Source organism: Pelophylax lessonae (assembly GCF_965119305.1).
Source record: "Pelophylax lessonae genome assembly, chromosome: 4".
Classification (NCBI taxonomy): Eukaryota; Metazoa; Chordata; class Amphibia; order Anura; family Ranidae; genus Pelophylax; species Pelophylax lessonae.
Genome location: NC_138771.1, coordinates 560,431,157 through 560,456,459, shown reverse-complemented (window position 1 = coordinate 560,456,459; position 25,303 = coordinate 560,431,157). Strand labels below are relative to the sequence as shown.

General features: G+C 42.1%; 1 protein-coding gene across 2 annotated transcripts in view; it reads right to left on the bottom strand.

Moving 5' to 3' along the window:
• DOCK5 (dedicator of cytokinesis 5) overlaps positions 1-25,303 on the bottom strand; it is a 220,632-nt gene that overhangs the window by 107,635 nt on the left and 87,694 nt on the right. Inside the window, exons 4-10 of one of the 2 annotated variants that reach the window (XM_082254554.1) lie at positions 9,930-9,982; positions 5,811-5,907; positions 5,590-5,738; positions 4,507-4,642; positions 4,265-4,422; positions 3,836-3,917; positions 166-295 (exon numbers count right to left, since the gene is read on the bottom strand). In XM_082254554.1, coding sequence (XP_082110680.1) covers positions 166-295; positions 3,836-3,917; positions 4,265-4,422; positions 4,507-4,642; positions 5,590-5,738; positions 5,811-5,907; positions 9,930-9,982 — 805 coding nt within the window. Of the gene's footprint in view, positions 1-165; positions 318-3,835; positions 3,918-4,264; positions 4,423-4,506; positions 4,643-5,589; positions 5,739-5,810; positions 5,908-9,929; positions 9,983-25,303 lie in introns of those variants that run through there. The other variant, XM_082254555.1, reaches the window with a different exon arrangement.

Genomic DNA, 25,303 nt, shown 5'->3' with positions numbered 1-25,303 from the left:
TCGGCAAGTGGGTAAGCAAAGTGTATTCGAAATATCCTCAAAAATATAGTAGATTAGAAATCTGAAAATGATTGCTAAAATCTTTGCTATGTTCCCAGTTAAACTAGTCAGGTTGAAGTTGAAGTCTTAAGTTATATATATTACAAAAGCCATCAGTGCAATTACCTGCAACACCAAAAGGCCTCCGGAGGCCAAACGTGTGTTTTTTCCCATCCTTGAGCTCCATATGTCCCACACGCACTATCTGGCACACCAAGCTGATCCGGGGACGAATCAGATCCAGGCTACTGAGGTCCTGAAGAGGAGAGAGGTCAAAACTAGAATGAAGAAACAAAATAGAAGTGGTTCAAGATCAGCAAGGAGAGTGGCAGAAAAGTAAAGAATGAAAAGACAGAGAATTATGGTCCATAATGTTAAAGAAGATAAAGAAGAGCACTAAGGAAACAAATGATCCCAAGAATCAGAAGAAAAGAGTAAAAAAAAAAAAAAATCACATCTTGAATATTTTGGTGAGAGGATTTAAAATAGCGCCAAGAGTGGAACTGATGTACGAGAAGACTGGAGGATAAACAAAAGATGTTCAGATGAAAAATGAAATGAGATCGGTAGTGAAAAAACGCAAGGCAAGTGAGATTATTAGTCTAGAAACAATGGAAGGCACAGAGAACAACACCTAGGGAAAGTTTGGATGGGGGTGGAGAACACAAAAGGATGATGTGATGCAGAAAAAGTAAGAACTGGTAAAGGATGGAAGGTAGAAGAGAAACTCTACTGCTGAAAAATAAGTGGTGGATGAATGAAAACAAAACTAAAGCAGAAGTGGTTTAGGAGGAGGAGTTTAAAGTAGATGTAAACCTAATCAATAAGATCTCATATAAACTTTACCAGGTTCACTTAATTTGAAAAGGCATTTTAAATATATATATATATATTTTTTTTTTTTTTAATCTGTAGCTTTCATTAAACGAATAATAGATGATCCTGCCATGAAAAGACCTTATACTGGCACTTCCTGGTATAGAATGACAACACCCTGTCCTTGTCTCCCAACTGTGCTCCTTTGTCATTTGGGATTCCAGTGGAGACTACAAGTAGACTTTTCAGCATACATTACACAGGCAAGGTCCACTGTGGTCACCATCAAAAACTCTTTCCTGTAAAATGACATGCAACCGTCTCAGGAGTACATGTATTTGTAGACATACAGTGGAAGAAAAGAGGCTTCAGGAGATCAGCACCACTAAAATGCAACAAAATCTGAAAAAAAAATGTATGCAAACAAATAGCATCTATCTAGGATACCCACAGCTTTAGCAAAAAAATGACTTTCATTTAGGGTTTACATCTACTTTGAACAGATGAAGAACCTCAGGAATGCTGAATAAGAGGAGGAAAAAACAGTCAGGGCTGGGAAAAGAAGGAATAACCAGATTTTTTATTTCAGCTGGCATCATGATGGTCACACATGGGTAGGTTGTTTCTTAAATTCAGATGACAATTTCCTAAATGATTAGCAAGCAGAAGTTGCAATGTTTTTCCAAAATGTAAGGGTTCGTAGTTCCTACACACCATAAAAAATATCTTAGATTTAGGTACTTTATATTCTGGAGAATATTACTACTTTACAGTTTGTTACGTATCTAAGGCATTCTGGCAGCAAAACATACTACTGATACAGCCATTATAAAGAGTTTCTGAAGGGACATAGCTATACTTGGTCAAATCTCCAGACCAGGGTCTCCCTCTTTTTCTGATCCCTTATTGAGACCTCTACAGTAAATAATACAACTTATAATTAGGCAGAATGCACTGTGTGTACTAAGGAGATCTTCCACACCCTGTAAATTGGCAATTATCAGCTCCCTTAGGTGGGTTTACCTTGGAGAAACCTCTTATTACAGCGCCTAGTATGGTATATACTGTGCAGCACCAAAGAAGGGAGATACTGGCTAAGACTGCAGTGATTCTGGTCAATACTCATTGTCCTCACTTAAGGTTATCAGTGTACAACAAGTCAAGGGTCTTAAAGGAAAAAGGGACCAATTAAAAAATCCCATAGGACCCAGTGCCGGCCTTTCCTTCTTTCCCAGTAATCAGCAGGGTCCCAATGCATTGGGACAAGAACCAAGTGAGGATACAGAAAATGAAAATGAAACCCTAACACCTGTAATATTACACTGAGACCAGCCTTGGACATCATCTGATTTAAATGGCTTTCTAAAGCACATTCTATGCCTGTGGCAGCCCATAACAGCCATTAAAACTAGTGTACCTTCTGAGGTTGCTAGGGGTTCCTTGAGCTGTGGACGGTTGACCTCCTATTTGATGATGTTTGCATAGTTCCAAGACCAATGCCATTTGGCAAAGTCAGCAACATGACACCAATGATCTTTTTACTTGTCTTTAAGGGTGACATTCTGACCAATCACTGTATAGGTGTTATTCTTCCTACTGACTGCCCTTAAAAAGGGGCATTTTTTTCACTGGCCTCCAATGAATTAGTTTTAGTAAGAGATCCCTGAGACCTGAAAACTACTTTAGGAGTTCCTCTTGGACAACAAGGAGGAGAAAAGCTGGCCCATAAAAATGTTTTAAAAACATTTCTAACAACTTAGCTGCCTTCTGATATCATTAGCCATCAGAACAATAATCCCTCAAAAGTGGTTAGTGTGGCATAGTGATTCAGCCGATTCCAGGTATTTTGGACAGAATGGGACTGGATTTATTTGTCAGTGTGGTAGGACATGGCTGGGACTTTAGGCAAGGTGGAAAGTAAAAAGCATTTAATGTAGATGGACATTAATGGCACCTCAAGAAGAAACTAAAGCCCCGTACACACGCAACGAATTTCCGCCGACCGCTCGTCTGTCTTTTGTCCAGAGTGGTGTCTGTTGGTTGGAATGTGCTCTAGACTGCACACAAATTTTCCCGCACGACAGAATTCTACTTCAGAAGTGATGTCATGTGTTGGATTGCTTTGTATGTGTTCTTTCATCTCTGAGCATGCCTAGTCTTGTTCATAAGATTTTTCCCCATCGAAATCTGTACTAATGAGACGAAAATCGGACATGTTTTGATGGTCGACAAAAATTATATAGCCTGCAATTGAAGAGACAAGAACTCACTGCTCAAGGTGGCGTAATTGCCTGATGACTCACACCGGTGCATTGCCCTGGCTCGCCTCCGTGGAAACTTGATAAAGGAAAAGGAATTGGCATCACTCCAGGTTGAGTCAAAATCCAGATTTATTGACTGGACATCCAAATATGACAATCGTGACAAGGTAGACGCATTTCACACACTGACTGTGTGCTTAATCATTACCTTGTAATTACCTTGTAATGATTAAGCACACAGTCAGTGTGTGAAACGCGTCTACCTTGTCACGATTGTCATATTTGGATGTCCAGTCAATAAATCTGGATTTCGACTCAACCTGGAGTGCTGCCAATTACTTTTCCTTTATATAGCCTGCACACCAGGATTTTTTCGGCCGAAAAGTCGGAGTCGGTTGTCGGAAGCATCATACTTATAAGCCGAAAAACGGCAGATCGGTCGTCGGACGAAAATTCCCAGCCGAATTTCGACTCGTGTGTACGGGGCTTAAGCGAGACTGCAGGAATACACACATAGCAAAAGATAAATGGAGGATGGTGCCTATGCAGTCTATTTCAACAACTCTCTTTAGAACTCAAGCCATGTGTGACCAGCATAAGATTAGAAAAGAAACAAGAACTGCGTATAATAGAAGTCAAATGATATAAGTAATGAGATCAAAGCTGTTAGGTTACTACAGCATGAGAGGATCAAGTCGCTTAAGGAGGACGTCACTCACTGTGAACACTGCCTGCAGGTTGTTTAACTTCTCTATTTCTTTGGGCATACCGGAACTACTCCAGCGGACAAAGTAATTTTCACTGCAGATAAAGAAATTATACAGAGTTCTTTCAGGAATTTCTACTACATGTAAATGCAAAGCTAGAAATAACAGTTCCCTTAAAAAACACCTCTCACTGGAAATTTAGACAAATCAGTGATTCATATTAAAAGATACTTCTACAAACAGTATGCTTGTGTAAACTTGTCTACTGTGGGCTCTGTACCTCTAAGCAAGGTGCTCATTATATACAAATATCCACAGCAGTTTATGCTCCAGGTCGCACCCCACAACGCAATGACTTGGGAATATGAAAGGTTTCCTGGTACTGTTTAATGCAGGGGACAGACCCAAAGGTTTACTGTGCACTTTCAATATTAGTCTTACCTGATGAAATGGGAGGTATCTGGGTCATACAGACACATGAGGAGCTCTGCATCTTCTGCCATGTTACACACAAAGTTCTTCAGGTTTACATATAAGGTGTATGTATGAGCTAAATGCAGCATGGCTGGAGTGCGGATATCAAGAGTCTGCAGCTGAGACTGAGAAAGAATAGAGACAAGCAGCTGGGTGAGTAACAAGAATCTTTAAAAATGACCTTTAGAATAGGATGCCAAGAACTCCACCTTTTCCTCCTGAATCCTCTCATCAATCCGCCTTGATGCCATCTCATGGAAGCGGAACAAAGTAATTACACTGGTGTCATCAGGATCTAGAATGATTCCATTTTCATCTCTAACCACAAGGTCCAAGCCCAGTATTCTGCCAGGTGAGCATCAAAAAGTGTAAATCCATGTGTACAATACAAAATAAAAGTCTTATTTACATGTTAAACCGACTTTAAACCAAACCATCTAAATCTAAAAGGGAGCGTGGCTGAATTCCATCCCCTGGGAGAAATTTCATCATCAGTAATGGCCAGCTCTCCCCCACTTCTTGAGCCAGCCATATCTTTATGAATAGTGGGTATCATATATTACTACACATATCCCCCTATTGGACAGTAAAACAGACATTGACAAATGCTGGCAGCATTATCTTCCCACAAGTAAATGCAGAAAGACCAGGGCTGCTGTTAGAAATCGTGGGGCCCCGTACAGACTACCTGGCAGGGCCCCCCCCCAAGAAAATATTAAAGATATACTTAGCTAAACTTACAACAAAATCACTATTAGCAGACACAAATATAACATAACTCGCATAATTCCTGTTAAATCTAAAAAAAAAAAACTATGTTAAATAAAAAAGAACATGAGAAAAATATACAGGCTGGGCAGTTGGAGCTCAGTGATCAGAGAGACAGAGAGAGAGAAACAAAGTTACAATTTACAAATAAACTCCTGAGCAGAGATAAGTGCTGGGGGGGGGGGCACACAAGGGAGGGGGATTAGTGAGGGACAACTGTCTATTTCTCAACAGATAAAAGCTGATAGCAGGGAGAGGGACAGAGATCAGATTCAGGTGCTGGAGGAAGATTTCTGTATTTGTTGTCCATCACTAATCCCCCTCTCTGTGTGGGCCCCCCTGTGTGCTCGGGCACCCTACAAGAGGACTGGTGGTCCCTCCCTATCAGCGGCCCTGAGAAAGACCACTCCTGGGGGTGAACAGCTCTTGCCTCGCTCCACTTTATATTAATTTAAAAAAATTCAATTGTCTGCAATTTTACTGAAACTTCAATTTACAATGCCTCTTCCACCATGCTTTCTCACCGATTCCCATAATCAATTTTGGCAGTCACTTTTTTCCTCAGTTCAGCCAAGTCATCCTTGGGTAGAGTTCCAGACATAATCTGTGACCTCCAGTCCATCAGTTGTGACATCATTTCTTGTATCTGTGCATACTGCGTTCTCTGGTTGTGCTGCAAAGAACATAATGACAATGAGACCTATTAGCCTATAAAATTATAGCTTACTGGTAAAATTAAACTTACCACATATAGCGAGTGCCACAAGACCCCCCATTCCCGCAGAGTGACTGTAAGTTCTTGTACTAGAGGAAGTTCACTGGGACCGGTTGGCTCATGGTGCCTGGAACAGAATAGGATAAAGTATCACACTGTGGGACATACTATTAACTATTCTTTAGGGTCAACATTGCATTTCAGGGCTGTCTATTCCAATTTCCAAAGACCACTTGCTAAGAAATAAAAAAAGCATACATTTTTAGGAATAACTCTACTTATAAATTAAATATGTTTTAAGTATACAATGGAAACTTTTCCCAAAAGGCTAGTAGTTCATAAATATGACCAATAGGATGATATAATGTGCTATACTAACACTAATTAATAATGTTATAGCTAAAGCAACAATGTTATGGCATACGAAGTCAGCTGTCTAGTGAAAGATGTTTTTTTAAGCATTACCTTGGCTCACTACAAATCAGGGTGCCAGTCTGTCTAGCAGTTGTAGAAAAAGACAAACATACTGCCTATGTAGTTTGTGCTGCTACAGAGAGGTCTTAAATGAAGAAAAGGATATTGAAAAATTAACACTTGTAATGTTACATCCAGACCAGCCTTGGAAATCATCTGAATTTAAAGGATTTTCAAGACACGCTATAAGTTTGCCCCTGTCTACATCTACTAAACAGGTCAGCTCCCGGGGCTTGTGGTGACCAATTGCAATGCTTTAAAAATATTCACTCGCTAGTCAGATTAATTATTTGGCATTACATTTTTGTATTAGCTGTGAGATTAATAATCACTTAAAGTGAAAAACATAGTAAAATTATTCAACTGGTTCCAGGGATATTGGACAGCACGGACTTGTTTTATACGTCAGAGAGTGGCAAGACATGAGGGGAATGTGAGCAAACTCAACAGCAACATCCACAGTCAAAAGAGCAATCAGTGTAGATGGACATTGGTTGCACCCATAGAAGATTGACTAAACTACAAGAATACACACAAAGCAAAAGGCCTGCCCTAAGCAGTTTAGGTCAACCACTCTCTGTAAACAGCAATAATGTGGTTAATATTCGGTGGACAGATAAAGACAAAGGTCCAATTCTTTCAGGGACCGCTGTTTATTGAGTGCACATTGCAGAGCGACATTGGATGCATTGCCACTTTGCAGGAAGCTATACAGCAAGCTATAGCAGCTCATTATAACGCTATTTCCTTCACTCTCTCGATCAGGAAGTGATTGCCAGGTGGAGAGGAAACCCAGGCAGCAGAGCAACACAAACCTGCCCATTGCCGGTGTTCCGTGAAAAAACCCAACTGTGAAAATTCCCTACCCTGGTCACTTCCGGTGCACCTACGTCATGGAACAGCTGAGCAGGTTACCATTGCGCATGCTCAGAGGTCCGGAGGGTAGGGAATTTTCACGGGGTAGTGTGTTGTAACGTTACACCGCATCAGCTCTTGCCGCGGTAACATTAAAACATCTCGGCTGCAACATGAAATCATCTCCGCTCCTAACCCTGTCACTTCCCTGATCTCGGCTACTAAATGTAAAAGCGGCAAATCTATGAAAATATAAATCACGGAGCCGAGATCTCTGTGATTTATATTTTCATAGACCCGCCGCTTTGACATTTAGTAGCCGAGATCAGGGAAGTGACAGGGGTAGGAGCGGAGATGATTTCATGTTGCATCCGAGATGTTTTAATGTAACTGCGGAAACAGCTGATGCAGTGTAAAGTTACAACACACTACCCCGTGAAAATTCCCTACCCTCCGGACCTCTGAGCATGCGCAATGATAACCTGCTCAGCTGTTCCATGATGTATGTGCACCGGAAGTGACGAGGTATGGAATTTTCACAAGGTATGGTTTTCTAACGTTACACCGGCTATCTCTGGTGGGCGAGTGTCTGTTTGGACACTCAGGGGGAGGGAACCTGCAGGTTGCCTCCTTTCTTTTTTCTCAAGTAGGCAGAGGTAGGAGGCAGCTTTTCCCAGCTCAATCTCCCTCTGACAAGTGTTTGTACAGAAGCTTATCAGTGCAGATCTACTCTTGGTAAGACCAAGCAGAGATTTTGTGGTTAATATATAGCTTATAGGGCGCAGAAACAGACATTCCTTCAACAAATTGCCATTTGTGTTTTCCAGTTTATGGCACATATCGCAAATCCTCTTCAGCATAGGTACACTTTATTGTTTATTTGGTGGATGTCAAGTGCGCATCACACGAGCCTCTCAGCTGGTTACCTGTATAAAAGACACCTATCCACAGAAGCAAATCAATCAGATTCCAATCTCTCCACTATGGACAAGACCAAAGAGCTGTCCAAGGATATCAGGGACAAGATTGTAGACCTAAACAAGGCTGGAATGGGCTACAAGACCATCTCCAAACAGCTTGGTGAGAGGGTGACAACAGTTGGTGCGATTAGTCACAAATGGAAGAAACACAAAATACCTGTCAATCTCCCTCGGTCTAGGGCTCCAAGCAAGGTCTCACCTTGTGGAGTTTCAATGATCATGAGAATGGTGAGGAATCAGCCCAGAACTACACAGGAGAATCTTGACAAATGATCTCAAGGCAGCTGGGACCATAGTCACCAAGAAAACAATTGGTAACACACTACATCATTAAGGACTGAAATCCTGCAGCGCCCGCAAGGTCCCCCTGCTCAAGAAAGCACATGTACAGGCCCATCTGAAGTTGGCTAATGATCATCTGAATGATTCAGAGGAGAACTGGGTGAAAGTGTTCAGATGAGACCAAAATCAAGCTCTCTGGCATCAACTCAACCCGCCGTGTTTGGAGGAGGAGGAATGCTGCCTATGACCCCAAGAACACCATCCCCATGGTCAAACATGTAGGTGGAAACATTATGCTTTGGGGGTGTTTTTCTCCTAAGGGGACAGGGCAACTTCACCACATCAAAGTGACAATGAACAGGGCCATGTACTGTCAAATCTTGGGTGAGAACCTCCTTTCCTCAGCCATTGAAAATGGGTCATAGATGGGTATTTCAGCATGACAATGACCCAAGGCAACAAAAGGAGTGCCTCAAGAAGAAGCACATTAAAGTCCTGGAGTGGCCTAGCCAGTCTCAAGACCTTAATACCATAGAAAATATGTGAAGTGAGCTAAAGGTTAGAGTTACCAAGCTTCAGCCTCGAAACCTTAATGACTTGGAGAGGATCTGCAAAGTGGAGTGGGACAAAATCCCTCCCGAGATGTGTGCAAACCTGGTGGCCAACTACAAGAAATGTTTTGCAAAGGGGTCAAATACTTGTTTCACACATTAAAATGCAAAACAATTCATAACTTTTTAAGAATGCGTCTTTTTGGATTTTTTTTTTTTTTTTGTTATTCTGTCTCTCACTATTAAAATAAACCTACCATTAAAAATATAGACTATTCTTTTTTTTGACAGTGGGAACACGTACAAAATCAGCAGGGGATCAATCCCCCCCCCCCCCCCACTGTATGTTTTAAATATTTTCTCCCCTTCACCTCCTCCCTTTTTTTTTTTTTGGTAGATTTTGTTATAAACAAAACAAAAGGGAAGGACCTCTCTCCACCAAGTGTTGTGATGGGGGTGGGGCAGGTCTACTCAGTGCCACCCAATATATCCCATTAGTACTGGTCCAAGGGGGCAAATGCCCCTCTGCCTTTAAATCCAGCCCTCCCCTGCACAGCCATAACCGCAGTCATTATGTACAAGTCTTTACACTCCATTCTTCTTTATGAGAATTTTTTTTCTCTATATTTTTTTGGTTTACCAGATATATATATTTTTTAATACTAGTTCATGGTTTCCTCAGCAATAAACACAATATATTTATTGTAATGCATGGTAGAACTTAAAAAGAACTTTCACCCATGACTAGCAAAGTATTTTTGCCTGTTTCGGTGAAACATTTTTGTTAGCAAAAGCGGACACTAAACAACTTCTACTTCGCATCAATTAGCCATTTATCACTGTCACATAATGTTTCAGAGTTTATATACAGAGCATTAAATTAAGTGTAATAAAACCTAGGCCCTGTTCCACGTTGATTTAATTATTTTAGTTGCTAATGAAATGATTCCTTAACTGCTGCTCTCTGCCAAAGGCAGACAGAAGACGTGGAACTCATCCATGCTCACCCTTTGTCATCTGTCACTTCTTTCTGATGAATATATGCAGCTGGAAATATCCCCTGTAAAAAGAAAAAAAAATATTAAATATATAGCAGGAAATAATATACAGAAGTGTTCACAGAAACCAGGGGGTAATGGTATTAACTGCCTTACTTGTTCACATGCAGAGTTAACCTACCGTGTACAGAGAGATTTGATTTGCTCAGCATATGTTTTCTAAAGCAACAGCTTCTTCAGCAACCCTAATAGTAATTCCTAAAGTGAATTTTATAGGGTAATAAAGATTTTAAATCAGACTGGAAATAGACTTAACTTATGTTGATGACAGCTGAACTGCATGTTAAGCGTATATATTGTCAAAATACAAGAGTATGTGTATTCGTACTTGAATCTTGATGTGAATTTCTTTTAGATGTACGCAGTCAACAAGCGTGAGAGACTTTTCCTTTATACAGAAGCTTCCTGTTATAAAGACCGATCAATGCTGCTCTCTCTCCTTCTGCAGGGGGACTGGTCTTGTATCTGCCCCCTCCTGTTGTTCTCAGCAGGCAACCTGTAGTGGTTGGGGCCTGCTGGGTCCCTCCCACACCTCTGTCTGCACAGGTTATGTAAAGCACAGTAGTGATGTCACTACTTCTTTTACAAGATAATATTTGGGCTGGCAAAGGCATCTGGTGCACACAAAGTTGAATTTTATCCTTTGTGGCTATTGAAAAATATATTTCAATGAAAGATTGTGTGTCTAAAGATTAGCTTTAAGTAAAGTGACATTTCTACAAAAAATTACCTTCGCTGATTGATAACGGAAAAAACTTAAAATGGTTAAGTCACATAGCCCCGTTACTTGTATCCTCTCTGTTTTATGAAGATTTAAAGTAATGTGTGTCAGTTTTTCTTTTTTTTTTTTTAAACTCTAATCCTAAACACCTTTTCTCATACTCCTGCTCTTCAGTCATGCTCTGCTCTCCTTCCCCGATCTATAGAGAGCAGCAGAAAGGGCTCAGATTCCCCCTTTGATGGCAGCTGGCCAGAAGAGGGAGGTCACGGGACCGCAGATTATAATTTTAAAAAACAAACACACATATCTTCATAAAACTGAGAGGAATGGGGTAATGGGGTAGGTATCGTAGTGGAGATAGCAGCAGGAGGAGAGGGGAGGGGCGGGTTGGAGATCGGCTCTCACTACACAGACTGAGTTAACAGGCAGAGAGGGTAGGGGGGGAGAGGGAGCTACTGTGGGGTGATGGGAGGCACATAAACTGACCACAGTATCATGGATCAGCAGCCATTATATACTGTGGTCAGTTCACATAGGGGGACACAGGAACAGGCAGGATCAACCAGGTATTTTAGAACACAGAAAGGGACAAATTACACTGTAACAGCTATTCATGCTTTAAAGGAATATGAGCTTTTTTTTTTTTTAAGTTTCTAAAAAACAGAGCCAATAAGCCAGTAAGTCTGTCACATCCTACATAAAGCTGAACTCTAGGCAAAAAGCCAAACTGAACTTCAAAACAAAAAGGTTTTTGAAGTCTGCTAGTTTGTTTTCTTTAGAAAGCTGCCACAGCCCTAGTACATAACCGATTTCCTGTGTTTGTAAGCAGTGGGCTCCTTGCAGAAGTCCAACACATCTCCTGCTGAGTCAGGCCTAAAGTTCTGCAATCAGCAGGGAGTATAATATCTTCTGGTTCTCACACAGACACACATGCATCTATCTATCAGCTGCCATAACCCCGGTATTTAACGTCAAAGTACCGACGTAAAACTGCGTTGGGCCATCCAGAAGTGGCTCTAAAAGGTAGAAGGTTTATTTTTTTAACTTAATGTGCTTTATGCATAATAGACTCGGCTGTCCGGGACCTTCCCTCCACATTGGCTGAGACAGCAGCAGACGCCATTGGCTCCAGGTGTTGTCAAAGTCATTCAGCCAATGAGGAGAGAAAGGGGGCGGAGCTGAGCCACAGCTCCATATCTGAATGGATACATGGACCTGTGGTACGGCTCGGGTGCCCCCATAGCAAGCTGCTGCTGTGAGCGCACTCAGCAGGAGGGAGGGGCCAGGAGCACCAAAGAGGTACCCAAGAAGAGAAGGATCGGGGCTGCTCTGTGCAAAACTACTTCACCGAGCAGGTAAGTATAACATGTTTGTTATTTTAAATTAAAAAAAAAAAAAAGACTTTAGTATCTTTTTAACTCGGCTGTAAATTAGTACCAGGAGACACAAGACTATTTTGTTGTAAATTAACTCACTGTATTGATACGGGTTAGAAGAAATGGTGGTTTGATCATAAATTCAGATACAATCCGCTAGACATTATAATAATTCTGCCATAGTCATTTAGAATACAGCTCTGTACCACTACACTGAAATTAACTCACAGATCAGCAAGGTCAACTATAAACAGTGACCATACAATTTAACTGCGGTGTGAATAAGAATACTATAACTGGTTGATTTACACCTAAGCGTATGGTTTTCAGGCGTTTTTTTGGGCTTTTTTTCAGGAGTTTTTCCAGGCATTTTTTGCAGGTATTGACTTCAAACAAAAATGCTTGTAATCTGCCAAAAAAGAAGCTCATGTACTTTTTTGAGCTTCAGGCATTTTGCTTCGGGTGACAAAACGCTCATATGTGAACAGGGGCCATTGAAATAAATAGGATTTTGCTTATTGGACGTTTTGAGACTTTAGAGATGAGCATTTTACAAGCTGAAATACGCTCAGGTGTGAACAGGGCCAGAGTGTCCTCTATGAGAATGGGTAGTTTATAGTGCAATGTCCCCTAAGAAATCTGTAAAGGTCTCTGTGTAGCAGCTGTAAAAGGGACAGTTGGAGGTGGAAGCTCGCTTTGCAGCTAAACTTCCACAGCCGCTCCAGCAGCTCAACGATCAGGAGCACGGGGAAGCAAAATAAGAGTGCTCCTCTAGCCAGCGGGCACCTGGCTACACACCCATTGATCTTCCCAGAAAGGCACATCCTTGTCACTTCTTGTGAGCTCCAGCAAAGAATATCTTCTTCCTAGCTATAGTCTGGAAACCAACAATTTCCCTGCCCACCATGTAATAGAGAAAAAGAGATATGAACATGTTTGTAGTCTACATCGGGAGAGCAGCCTAGGGTGACAATCATGGTACAGTATCTGCAGGATTACCAGGTTGGTATAAAGATAAAGAAGCTGTAAAAAAAAAAAAAAAAAAAAGCCACCACACCAAACCTTAGTTACCTGCAATATTTTACATTTTGGGTTTAGATACACTTTAACCACTTCTGGACCGAAAGATTTTCCCCCTTTATGACCAGGCCATATTTTGTGATTTGGCACTGCATTAATTTAACAGACAATTGCGCGGTCGTGCGACGCTGTACCCAAATAAAATTGATGTCCTTTTTTCCCCACAAATAGAGCTATTTTTCACTTTCTGCTATATATTTCTGCTATATAACATTCCCAGAAAAAAAAAAAATTAAAAATCAAAAAGGTTTTAATATTTTTAGGCTAATTTGTTTTCTGCTACATATTTTTGGTAAAAAAAAAAAAAAAAAAATCGCAATAAGCGTATTTTGATTGATTTGCGCAAAAGTTATCGCGTCTACTAACTACGGGAAAGATTTATGGAATTTTTATTTATTTTTTTACTAGTAATGGCGGCAATCTGCGATTTTTAGCGGGACTGCGACATTGCGGCGGACAGATCGGACCCCTGACATTTTTTTACACTTTTGGGGGGACCAGTGACATTACTACAGTAATCAGTGCCAAAAATATGCACTGTTACTGTAATAATGACACTGGCAGGGAAGGGGGTTAACACCGTGGGTGATCAAGGGGTTAAATGTGAGCCTAGGGGAGTGATGCTAACTCGGGGGGGGGGGGACGTGGCTTGTGAAATGACCATAGAGACCTGTGATCCTATATAGAAGGATCACAGGCGAAGGGAGAAGAACGGTCAGCTGTGTTTACAACAGCTGACGTTCTTCTCTCTCAGCGGGGAGTGATTGCGGGTGTCAGGCGGCAATTGGAGCCACCTGATCCATGCATCGGAGTCCCCGCTTCTGAGTGGGGGCGGGAGCACGTCGCCGCCGGCGCACACTCGCCCCCTAGCTGCAGGCGCGTGACCAATGTAGGTCTAAGTCGGTTCGCGCAGGAGGACTGCACTGCCACAGTAAAAAGGCAGCGGACGGTTGGGAAGCGGTTAATGTTCCAAGACCGAGGTATGAAAATGCAGCAGTGTAATAAAGTCAGCCATCGCTATCAAACAGTACAAAACAATTACATCACACCACGTTGGCTTGCGCTTATCTGCAGTAAGCATTCACTATTTTTGGTAAATACGTACTACAGATTATCTGCAAGTTAGTGCAGTGTTATGCGATTGTGCTACATCATTTGGTAGGATTTACATCTACATCCAGAGGCTCTGAGCTATAGACACCATAAAAGGCCGCTTGGACATATGGAGTAGAAAATGATAAGGTAGAGCAAAGTGCAGTGATAATGTGCACAGTAACCCAAGGCCAAGGCAGGGCTCAGTTTACTATAATTAGTCTGTTTAGGAGATTATTTCACACTGGTCACTGTACTTTGCAGGTCACTTACTACACAATATAAATAGAGTACATAATTCAGAACATGACGCAACGTGAAATGGTAGGGGAGAGGCAGATGGCTGTGGATAAAGTTGTTTTATAAATAAGTAAAGGCGGTAAGGTTGTTTAGAAATGTTAAAGAATAACTACGCTTTTATTGAGAAAAAAAATTAATAATTCCCCTCTGGGTGATCTATGTACATTACAAGGATTTTAACAACTTTGTCGCTTTGTTGTTTCCTACCTTTTGGTATTCTGAAGAAATCCCTGTGTGTTTGTCTATGTCCATGTATCTAATGGGAGTGGTATCATAATTATAAATCAGCTGCTGCACCTGCAGGGCTCTAATGAGGAAAATTGCACGATCTGCATCACTTTAGAAGTTATTTCCTATAGGGAATATCTCACCAAAAATTACATTTTTGTTGCAGGGGATGCCTGAAATCTGATTTTTATCGTAACTTCTTCCCATCCGCGCTACAGCCTATATACGGCTGCAGCGCGGACTTGAATTTTCGGGAGGCCGTTTTTAAACGGCCTCCCAGAAGCAGTCTCCCCGCGCGCTCCCGAGAGCGCGCATCGGGGAAAATCTGTGTCGGCCGTGTCCCTTGGACACAGCCGATTACAGATCGTGGTGAATGGCCAATCACAGCGGCCATTCACCACGTGATCGGACCGTCCAATGAGAGATGATCTCATATGTAAACATAGGAGATCATCTCTCATCGCCGGCGCTCCTTCCTCACATGGAGCCTGCAGTGTGAGGAAGGAGGAGAGCTGCACAGAGCTGGGGACAGAACAAATGTAATCAGGGCACCGATCACCAGTGCCCTGATTACTAGAGGTAAAAAAAAGCATACACACAGTGCCCACAGTGCCCGCCATCAGTGCCTCCCATCAATACCCACAATCAGTGCCCATAGTGCTGTCAGTCAGTGCCCATCAGTGCCTGCTCATCTAGGCACTGATGAGCACTGACTGGCAGCACTATGGGCACTGAGTGTGGGCACTGATGGTGCTGCCCATCAGTGCTCATCAGTGCCGCCCATCAGTGCTCATCAGTGCCACCCGTCAGTGTCCATCAGTGCCATCCGCCAGTGCCCATCAGTGCCGCCTATCAGTGCCCATCAGTGCTGCCCATCAGTGCCACCTCTCAGTGCCACCTCTCAGTGCCCAGCAGTGCCGCCTATCAGTGCTCATCAGTGCTGCCTATCAGTGCCCATCAGTGCGGCATATTAGTACCTCCTCATCAGTGCCCATAAGTGCCACCTCATCAGTGCCCATAAGTGCAGCCTATCAGTGCCCATCAGTGCCGCCTCATCAGCGCACATCAGTGAAGGAGAAAAATTTATTTTCAAAATTTACTCGCAGAAAATAAGAAAAACTTCTTTTTTTTTCAAAATTTTCTGTCTTTTTTCTTTTTTTTGTAAAAAATAAAAAACCCAGAGATGATTACATACCACCAAAAGAAAGCTCTATTTGTGTGAAAAAAATTATAAAAATTTCATATGGGTACAGTGTAGCATGACCGCGCAATTGTCAGTCAAAGTGTGAGAGTGCTGAAAGCTAAAAATTGGTCTGGATGGAAGGGGGTTTAAGTGCACAGTAGGCAAGTAGTTAATGCAGACTTCTGGGAAAATCAGTGAGCCAATCACATTAGCAGGACATTAGGTTTCTGGAGGGGCCTTCTGTACATATTCTGTGTACAGAACACCTCCAGGTTGCCATGTTGTATTGCAATTTACAGAAAATTACAGAGCTGCAGATTTAAAAAGTAAAGGTAATTTTTTTATTAACATTCAATTACAATATGATTTGTGTCCCAGTTGTAAAGGCAATATTATAATTTGTTTGCTACCCCCCCCCCCCCCCCACAAAAGTGGAGTTACCCTTTAAGTACCTAGGATAACCTCCTCTACAACTTAAAACAGACCTTGCACTATGATAGTAAGTTGTGCATATTTTATACGTTTTTGGGGATTTTTTTTGCAGTAAAGAGACAGACAGGGGTGTTGTAGACACCCTTTAGAAGTGTTGATGCGTGGGCCTGATATATATACCCGTTAGATAGAGATATTAATCGTTCTGTGCCCACACTGAGGTCAGAGTGCCCACACTGCACCTTTCTGGCTACTGCGCCCATCACCCTAGAGTTTTTTAGGGAATGGGCAGAGCCCGATGACAAACTGAGAGACTAATTTATCATCAGATTCACATTATTTCTGTTTGGGCTCCACTCTCCCAGCAACATGTTGTCTTTGTCTACATTTAGCTTTCAGCTGAGGAATCTTCTGGCCAGGTGCAACTTGGCTTCCATTCAGTAGGTGGCGCTGTGTGACTATACTGAAGGAGTTGAATCTTTAGAGGAAACTTGTTCCTTGGGAGATTACTCAAGAGGAAGTAAAGCCTAAAAAAAATATTTGTACCTATAGGTAAGCCTATAATAAAAGGTACTGTAAATACTGTATCTCCTAAACGTGTAGTGTTTAGGAGATATTTACATTGCATGCAGCCGATGACGTCATCGGCGCATGCGCTCTGAAGGAACAGCCACCCGTGCCGTTCCTTCAGATACCTGTGCCGTAAATGACGGCTCCCCCGCGCATGCGCGGGAGTGATGTCATCGCGGCTCCGGCCTGTCACACAGCCGGAGTACGCAGACCCAGAAGGAAGACTGGGAGAAAATGGACGTTGCCTCCAGCGACTACATCACATCCCTGGAGGGATTTGTTTTTTCAGGTAAGTTTCACATAATGTGCTAGTATGTGATGCATACTAGCACATTATGCCTTTACCTTGCAGGTCCTTAAAAAAATAAAAATAACCAGCAGTTTACAACCGCTTTATTGTCACAGAGGTTGCATCTGTCTAATTAGATATACTGATGACCTTTGGCAGGCATGTTGGTTATAAATCAGGGTGCAGTGACACCTCTTGTTCTCTACAGGCATCCCAGTACTCAAACCAGCAAGCGGGGATCTTTTTAGTAGCATAGGATTTCGCTACTATTTACAGCACTTTGCCACCTCTCCAGCAGAAGCCGTCCTCAGATAAACACGTTAAACCAATCAGAGGTGACAAAAGTATCAACAAAAAATGTTTCTTGCCTAAAAACAGACGTAAAGAGAACGGATGTAAACAGATGGAATCTGTTTACATCTCTTCAGATCCATCTAAATGGAAAAGGATGCAACTTTGTTCCATTTAAAAAAAAACAAATGAACCTGAACAGACACAAACGTAGGCAGATATAAACAGATGATCATTTGCTTACATTCGCCCGCCATTAGACCTACATTGTAGTTCAGTCTGGATCGGTTTGAAAAACTGAAAAACAAATCTAGACTTAACTTACAGTAACAATATATTTTGTCACTAGTGAGCTCCTGTTGGCTGTTTTCTGTTCCTTACCTCTCTACAATTTGGCTTTAACATTTTTCACTGTTTGAGAAAGACAATCAAAGCTCCCACGGGCTGACATTTAGTTTAAATGGAGATCCCATGCTCAGTCAATGGGCAAAAATTCCCAAAGCCCTAAATAAACTTGGAGGAGGATTATTGTCACAGCAGCGCATATCTAGTGCAGACGGCAGCAACAACTTCATTATCAAATGATTTGGCTTAGCTTCTTTGTGATTTCAGAGCCTTCATGTGATCTAAAGACAGCCACAGATGGCTTGAATCAGTGCCTACTGAACCGGCCCCAACTCCAACCGTTTATGGGCAGGCTAGATGTACCCAAGTTGATTGATCAACTTCCCCATCAACTCTGACTGTGTTGATCGTGGAATCAAGCAATTTTCTTTCCTGCAACCCATAGTTGCAGGAAAGAAATTTGCTCTGTCTATGGCCGGCTTAGGGTTTATAAAAGCTTCTGACATTTCTGCATACCTTTGCATTGTTTTTGGTGATTTTATTTTTACTTAAAGTATAATTAAAGGCAAATTATATTTATTTTTTAATTTGGATGGAGTGGAGAGGGATTAGAACACTGGACACATTTTATTGCTGTCTGTGCCCCATTCCTTTCTATTTGTCACGTTTACTGTGATTAGTAAAGCCAAAGTAATGCCGCTCTAGGTGAGTGACCAACTCTCACAGGTTTTAAACTGGAACCAAGGGTGCTGCACAGCTCGTCTGAGGTTCAGTAACCTGCACAAATCTGGAATATTGCTGCAATCCTTGGTATCTTTATTGAAGCATTAAAATCACATCACAGGTATGACAGGAACATAAAAGGTAATTGTTAAATTGTTTAATTGCCAAACCATGCTCACTTGTATCACATATATTTCATGCAATGTTTGTGTATTTGAGGCTTGAGTAAGTGTTGACTTTAGCGTGAAGCGCATTAACCTTTTATGTTCCGGTCATACCTGTGATGTGATTTTTAATGTTTCAATAAAGATACCAAGGAGTACAGCAATATTCCAGATTTGTGCATTATACCAAACTATGATAACTGGAAGTAAAAAAAAAAAAAAAAAATCCTAAACTTTGGGTTGTCCCCAGAACAGAAATAGAGGGGAAATCTTCACATCGGGACATTATATATGGTAATTCTGGTGACAACCAGGAATTCCCTCACTTTGGAAGGATTTCCTCTCACTTTCTGTTTTGGGTAAGGGACAGGGAGTGAAGGGAAATCTCCCCAATAGGACACGGATGACAAAATAAAAAATAAAAAATGCTAAAAATTGCATAAAGCAAATAATAAATGCAACATTTAAACTTCCGGTCATGGTCCGCAGCTTGGCCCATTGTTATCCCAACATAATGAGTGACGCTTAAGCCAGCCATGCATGGATCGAAATTCAGCAGGAACCACCTGAATTTTGATTCATCTATGGGCAGGCCAGTTGTACAAAACTCGATCTCTCGATCTAGTTCTGTGCAACCAGCCTATTTAAAAAAACTTTTGCTTGATCAGTGCCGCTGGCTATAGCAGGCAGTGGTGGTGAATGCATTCTGATGGCAGTGAAGTCTCCCCGATGTCAAAACACAATACCTACGCAGGAATGATTCCCCCATCCACATCAAATGTGCAGATGGGGGAATGGAATAATTTTCTTTTGTTCAACCCACTGGCTGAACAAAAGAATGAATCAAGTATGGCATGCCCCATTGTCCGTGTGTAGATGCTGAAAGAAATTTGTGAGTTATAGTACAGCTTAAAGTGTTTGCTACCCTCAAAAAAAAAAAAAAAAAATAGAAATCCTGTTTCCTTATAGCCAGTTAAACAGCACCATGCTTGTGCTGTCTAACCTTCCCCTCTGTAACTGTAAAAAACCTGGCTGATCCTGCCAGTTTCTGCCCTCCCCTCTTTGCGCCGACCACAGTAATCATGGACGCTGAGCCCTGACTACCGTGGTCTGCCTGCGTCATCCGCTCCTCCCCCCGCCTGTTATCTCGGGAGTCCGTGTCTCTGTCCCTGCCCCCCACTGCTTTTAATAAAAAAAATGTACAATGTCACTGCCAGCCCCTCTTTCAAGCTCCCATCCTGCACTCTATAAGTGTTTGTAAGAAGGCACTAAATAACTTTTTGTAAAGTAGCTTCAGGCTGGTCACGTGACTCCCGGCCTCTTTGATAACACAATCCAGGGCTACAGCAGGACGAGCCGAGTGGCAGCTCAGCGGTCACGTGACTCCTGGCTGACGTCAGAGGGAGAGCTTGGCTCCTTCTGCTGTAGCCCTGGATATTAATAGTAGAGTGGCTGAGAGTCCTGTGACCGGCCTGAAGACACTTCTCAAAAGGGTATTTGGAGCCTTCGTTTCTTGCAAACACTTATACAGTGCATAATGGGAGCTTAAGAGAGAGGGGCTGGCAGCAAAGCAAAATTTAGGGTTACATACCCTTTAAAGTGGTTGTAAAGTCAGAAGGTTGCATTAGCATAAAAAAACCTGTGTGCAGCAGCTGCCCCCTGCTTCCCTAATATATACCTGAGCCTAATCTCTCTCCAGGGATGTCCATGTGTTTTTCACCCTGATTGGCTGAGACACAGCAGCAGCGCCATTGGCTTCCCCTGCTGTCAAAGACAGTTATCCAATCGGGAGAGAGAGGGGGCAGGGCCGATCCAGGGCTTCATGTCTGAATGGACATACAGAGCTGTGATTGGGCTCGGGTGCCCCCATAGCAAGCTGCTCGCTGTGTGGGCACTCGGCAGGAGGGAGGGGCCAGGAAAGCCGAAGAGGGACCCAGGAAGAGGAGTATCTGGGCTGTGCAAAACCACTGCACAAGGCAGGCAAATATAACATATTTGTTATTTTTATAGAAAAAAACAAAAAGACAAGACTTTACAATCACGTTAAGTTTGTTTAGGAGTGTATGTACCCCATGGTGCATCTAGGGATGCTAAGCTGTTGGGAAGGAGAACTTTAATAAATGTAGTTTCAGCTTTGGACAGAGTGTAAAAGGAAGAAAAATCATGTCAGGCTTTAATTACATCAATGACACTATTTGAGAGACTTCCCTTTACTTCCTGTGGGGACAGGAAGTGATTGGAAATCTCTCCAGTAGGGTCATGTATGGCAAAATAACACTTCTTTTTGAAGTAATGGGGAATCTTAGAACCTCTTTTGGATTCTGTCTCTTCCTGGTTCAATGACAACTGCTCCCCTCATTTTTTGCCTAGTTGTAACAGGTACAAGTGAGGCAAAACCTACAGATCCAACCAAGACAGGGGCTTTTGAAGAGGACTAGGGGCAAGCCTCCTACCCACTGATTATGGCCCATGGAGAGAGCAGTTTATTCGCCAATGATGGACAACAATGTAATGAATGCTGAGAGCAAGGCTTAGATTAATTCTCTTATTAGGGACAATGAAGCTTCCTTCCTGGAGTGAATGGAAAAATGTAATAATAATCTTGTACAGGTTAATGGTCAGAGGAAATATGGTGGCCCTCCTGCAGCCTGGGTTGGAGAGGCTCCTTCACTTGGGACAGAAATATTTTTCAACCATAATCCTTAAGAGATCTATGAAGAAAAATGAATTCCACCTCTTCAGACTGCTGGGACATCGTCTGCAAAAAGGGCTGGTATTAGCTATCGGTCTGCTCGGAACGGTTTGGAGGGCAGGAGGCGCTGTTTGGCGGAAGGAAGCACCTAATCAGGGTGCCAAGCAGTTCAGTGACATAATGTTTCTTCCTGGTTCAGTGAAAAATTTTCCCCTCATTTCTTGCCTAGTTGTAAGGGAGACAAGAAGTGAGGTAAAATCTACCCAACAGTTCACAGATAGCAATAAGGGATAACAGTAAAAACAGAAGTATTTACCCTTTTGAAGTCTATCCAAAGCTAAAACTCTTAGCATGGAACATAATGTCATGTACTGTTATATTGTCAGGATTATAAAACATAGTAAAAAAATATATATTATTCAAAGGTTGAAGTTTGAAAAATTATATTGAATGTTTTGCAAAAGCAAACGCCCAAACCATGAGACGGTACCTGGAAACCTGGGGCATTTCCAGGTCCTAATTTCCAAAACCTAGGAGTGTCTCTGGCAATCAAGAAGAGCTGACAGCTTGCATGATGCTGCTCACATGTAACTCTTTAACGCCCATTCACCAAAAAGAATACCAATAAATACATTCCTGGTTTGGAGCTAATTATGAAAAATAATGTAAGTGAAAAAGGTGCGCGAACCAATGTGAGTGATATAAAAGCTGCACTGTGAAATAAATGAATAGTGAAAAATGAATTATAACATATGAATAATAAGTTATAAAAGTGTGCTTCTATGAAAAAATAAACAAACTTTCAGCTCCAGTCCCAGAAGCCAACTATTCAGTGGAAACGCGTCGGGGGGAGCCAGCCGCGCTGCTATTCGTCACGGACCGCACTGCAGGCGGCCATGATCTTTTGAGCATTGCTGTTTACACCACGGATGCTTGTAGGTGTTTGCCTTTTTTATTTCAATAAACATACTTGGGTAATGCACTATCAGTTTCCTCCTTCCTTCCATGGTGGATATTCTCCCTGAATTCCCATTCCCGGAGGTTTTCCGGATCCATGCAGATAAGGAGTTGATTGTTCTACCCATCCCATTGGGGGTCACACCATCCCTGGCTGATCAGAAACTGGATTCCATGATACCACAGCTTTGGCTCTTTTCTCCATAATTTGTGGTAAGAGTCCATCCTCATCACTGGGTGTCACCATCACTATTGCACCATTGGTTTAAATATCATCACGTTTTTTTGGAGTTGTCATTTGGTAAGAGGCCACCTGAGCACATTTAATTTACGCCAGTGCAATCCCAGCAGTTGGAACATTTTCACCTGTCACTTTGGGCGATATTGGTTATCCACTCACCTTCAGATGAAAGAGACTTTTTCACTTTACATAAGATTTATTTTTGCACAGTTTTTGAACAATTGTTTTTTATATAATTGTCACTTTTGATAATATGATAGGTTTGTTTATTTTTTCATAGAAGCGCACTTTTATAACTTATTATTCATGTTATAATTCATTTTTCACGAATTATTAAAAATAGCCCAATATGTAGGCAATATTAGAAGGGTGAAAATGTATTATTTAACGCATAATTAAGTGGAAGTAATAGCTACAAAGAATTATGCCTAAAGCAGTTAGAAAAAGTCTATATTTTTTTCTGAAATATTAAACATGCTATACCTGATCTGTGCATTGCGGCCCCAAACCTCCACTTCTGGGTCCTCCGCTGGCGCTCTTTGCTTCTCCTCTTCTGTGTGCACCACCACAGCAGGTTGCTTGCTATGGGGGGGGGGGGGGCACACGTGCAGGCTCTCTCCTGAGCTGGGTTGTGTGCATCCATAGAAACACACAGCGCAACTCAAGCCCACCCCCTCCTCTTAGGATTTGATTAACAACAGCAGTTGCCCATTGACACTTCTTTCTCTCCCCTGCAGCAGCCGTTCCTTAACAAAGGTCAGCAAGAGCTTATGCATCACATGACCAGACCAGAGTGCATTGAAATAAGGTATTTACACATATCTTTTTTTTTTTTACCAGCATTATACAGCCTAGGTAGGAGGGGAGAGGAAGCAGTGGTTTTAGGCATATTCATTTATTGGAAGCCTTTACTTCCACTTTAAGGCTTCAGGTATAGAAAAGCAGGTGCAAAGGGGAGATCACTGTGGCCTTAGGGGTCTAAAAGCGGTAATAAACCGCAGCCTATTTATTTTTATAACCTGCAATGTAAAGGATTAATGTACTAGTATGCATACCATACTAGCACATTATGAAATGCTTACCTTAGAACAAAGCCCTTCAGCGCCAGTGTCACCATTGACAGGGTTCCATCTTCACTGGTCTTCCTTCCGTGTACACATCCTTTGGCCTTCTGATTTGCCGCACCACGATGACATCACTCCTGCACATGCACGCAGTAGTCACGGACCTCGGCACAGAACTCTGGAGGGACAGCATGGTTTTCCGTCCATTCAGAGCGCATGTGCCAGTGACGTCACTGGCTTCATGCAGTGTAAATATCTCTTAAGCCGTGCAGGTTTAGGAAATGTTCAGTGTACGTACAGATAAGCCTGATGATAGGCACACCTGTAGGTACAAGTTCAAAAACAGGGTTTACGTTAACTTTAAAAGGCCCTAAGGCCAGAAATTAAGTTTCTGAGGCTAATGTTTTAGAAGCCACTAAAGCCAGAGTCAAATTGGATATAGGATCTGCAGGAGAGGGCGCAGTAACACGCTTGCGGGCTCTGTGATTAGAGCTGAAAAATTACTAGGTAATTTGGGTCTTAAAGTCTTTTATGACCTAGTAAAAACCTCAGCTGATAGAGCAAACGGCCCAGCCATACCCCAAGAAGCCAAAGAGGCCTACAATGAGGGAAGTGACTTTAAAATCAGAGGACAGCATAGTTCCAAGCTACCGACATCGCTAGTGTCAGGGGGCAAACTGCAAGCAGACCCTGACTCATAAGTGGGAAGGGACCTAAAACAGTGGGACTGTCCCCCGTCATATCTAGAATAGTTCAAATGTGAGGGGTTTGCGCTTAGGATCACTAGGTGCCAATAAATAAATAAATATAAACCAAAATAAGCTGCTGCAGGTATAAAAGGTATTACTTTTCAAACAATAAAAAAGGCTTTTGATAACGCTCTGATTGGCGGAGCGAAACGCGTCAAGCCGTCCGAATACGCAATACGTCACTTCCGGCTGCAACCACTTCCGGCTTCCGGTTACGCGGGTGGAACGCATGGCCATTTGCTTGGCGTCCCGCGGGTTTGCATAAGGCTGTTTATTTTCCCTGCACAGTGTAAGTGTATTTTTATTTTGCGTGCTAATAAACGGTTTAAACATACTGCACGATGATGGCCCTTTTCTTTTCATGAACTGGGAGAGTATTGCCTTTATATAGAGTGAGAGGCATTGGTTCGGCACCCTGCTCCTGCTGATGATCTATTGAGGGGTCTACTTCATAAGACCATTGTTAAGGCGTTTTTATACCCAGCTTCTGGTGAGTGGGGAACCGAGAGGGGAGCACTATCTCACCTGGACTGAGCACTGGCACTTTCTTATTTATCGAGCACAAAGCACTTGAATGAGCACAGAGACTTTTTCACTTTAAGAATATTGGTTGAAGATTACAGAAATTTATGGATTTTTTTTATATATACTTATTTTTATATACATAATTTTTTCTGATACATATGATAATTTGTGTATTCTTTTTCACATGGAATGTTTTATTATTCATAATTGATATTCATGGTTGATATTTATTTGATTTGTATGCACAGGTTTTATGGTTGCACTCAGCACAGCTTTGCACTAGCACTTTATTATTGACACA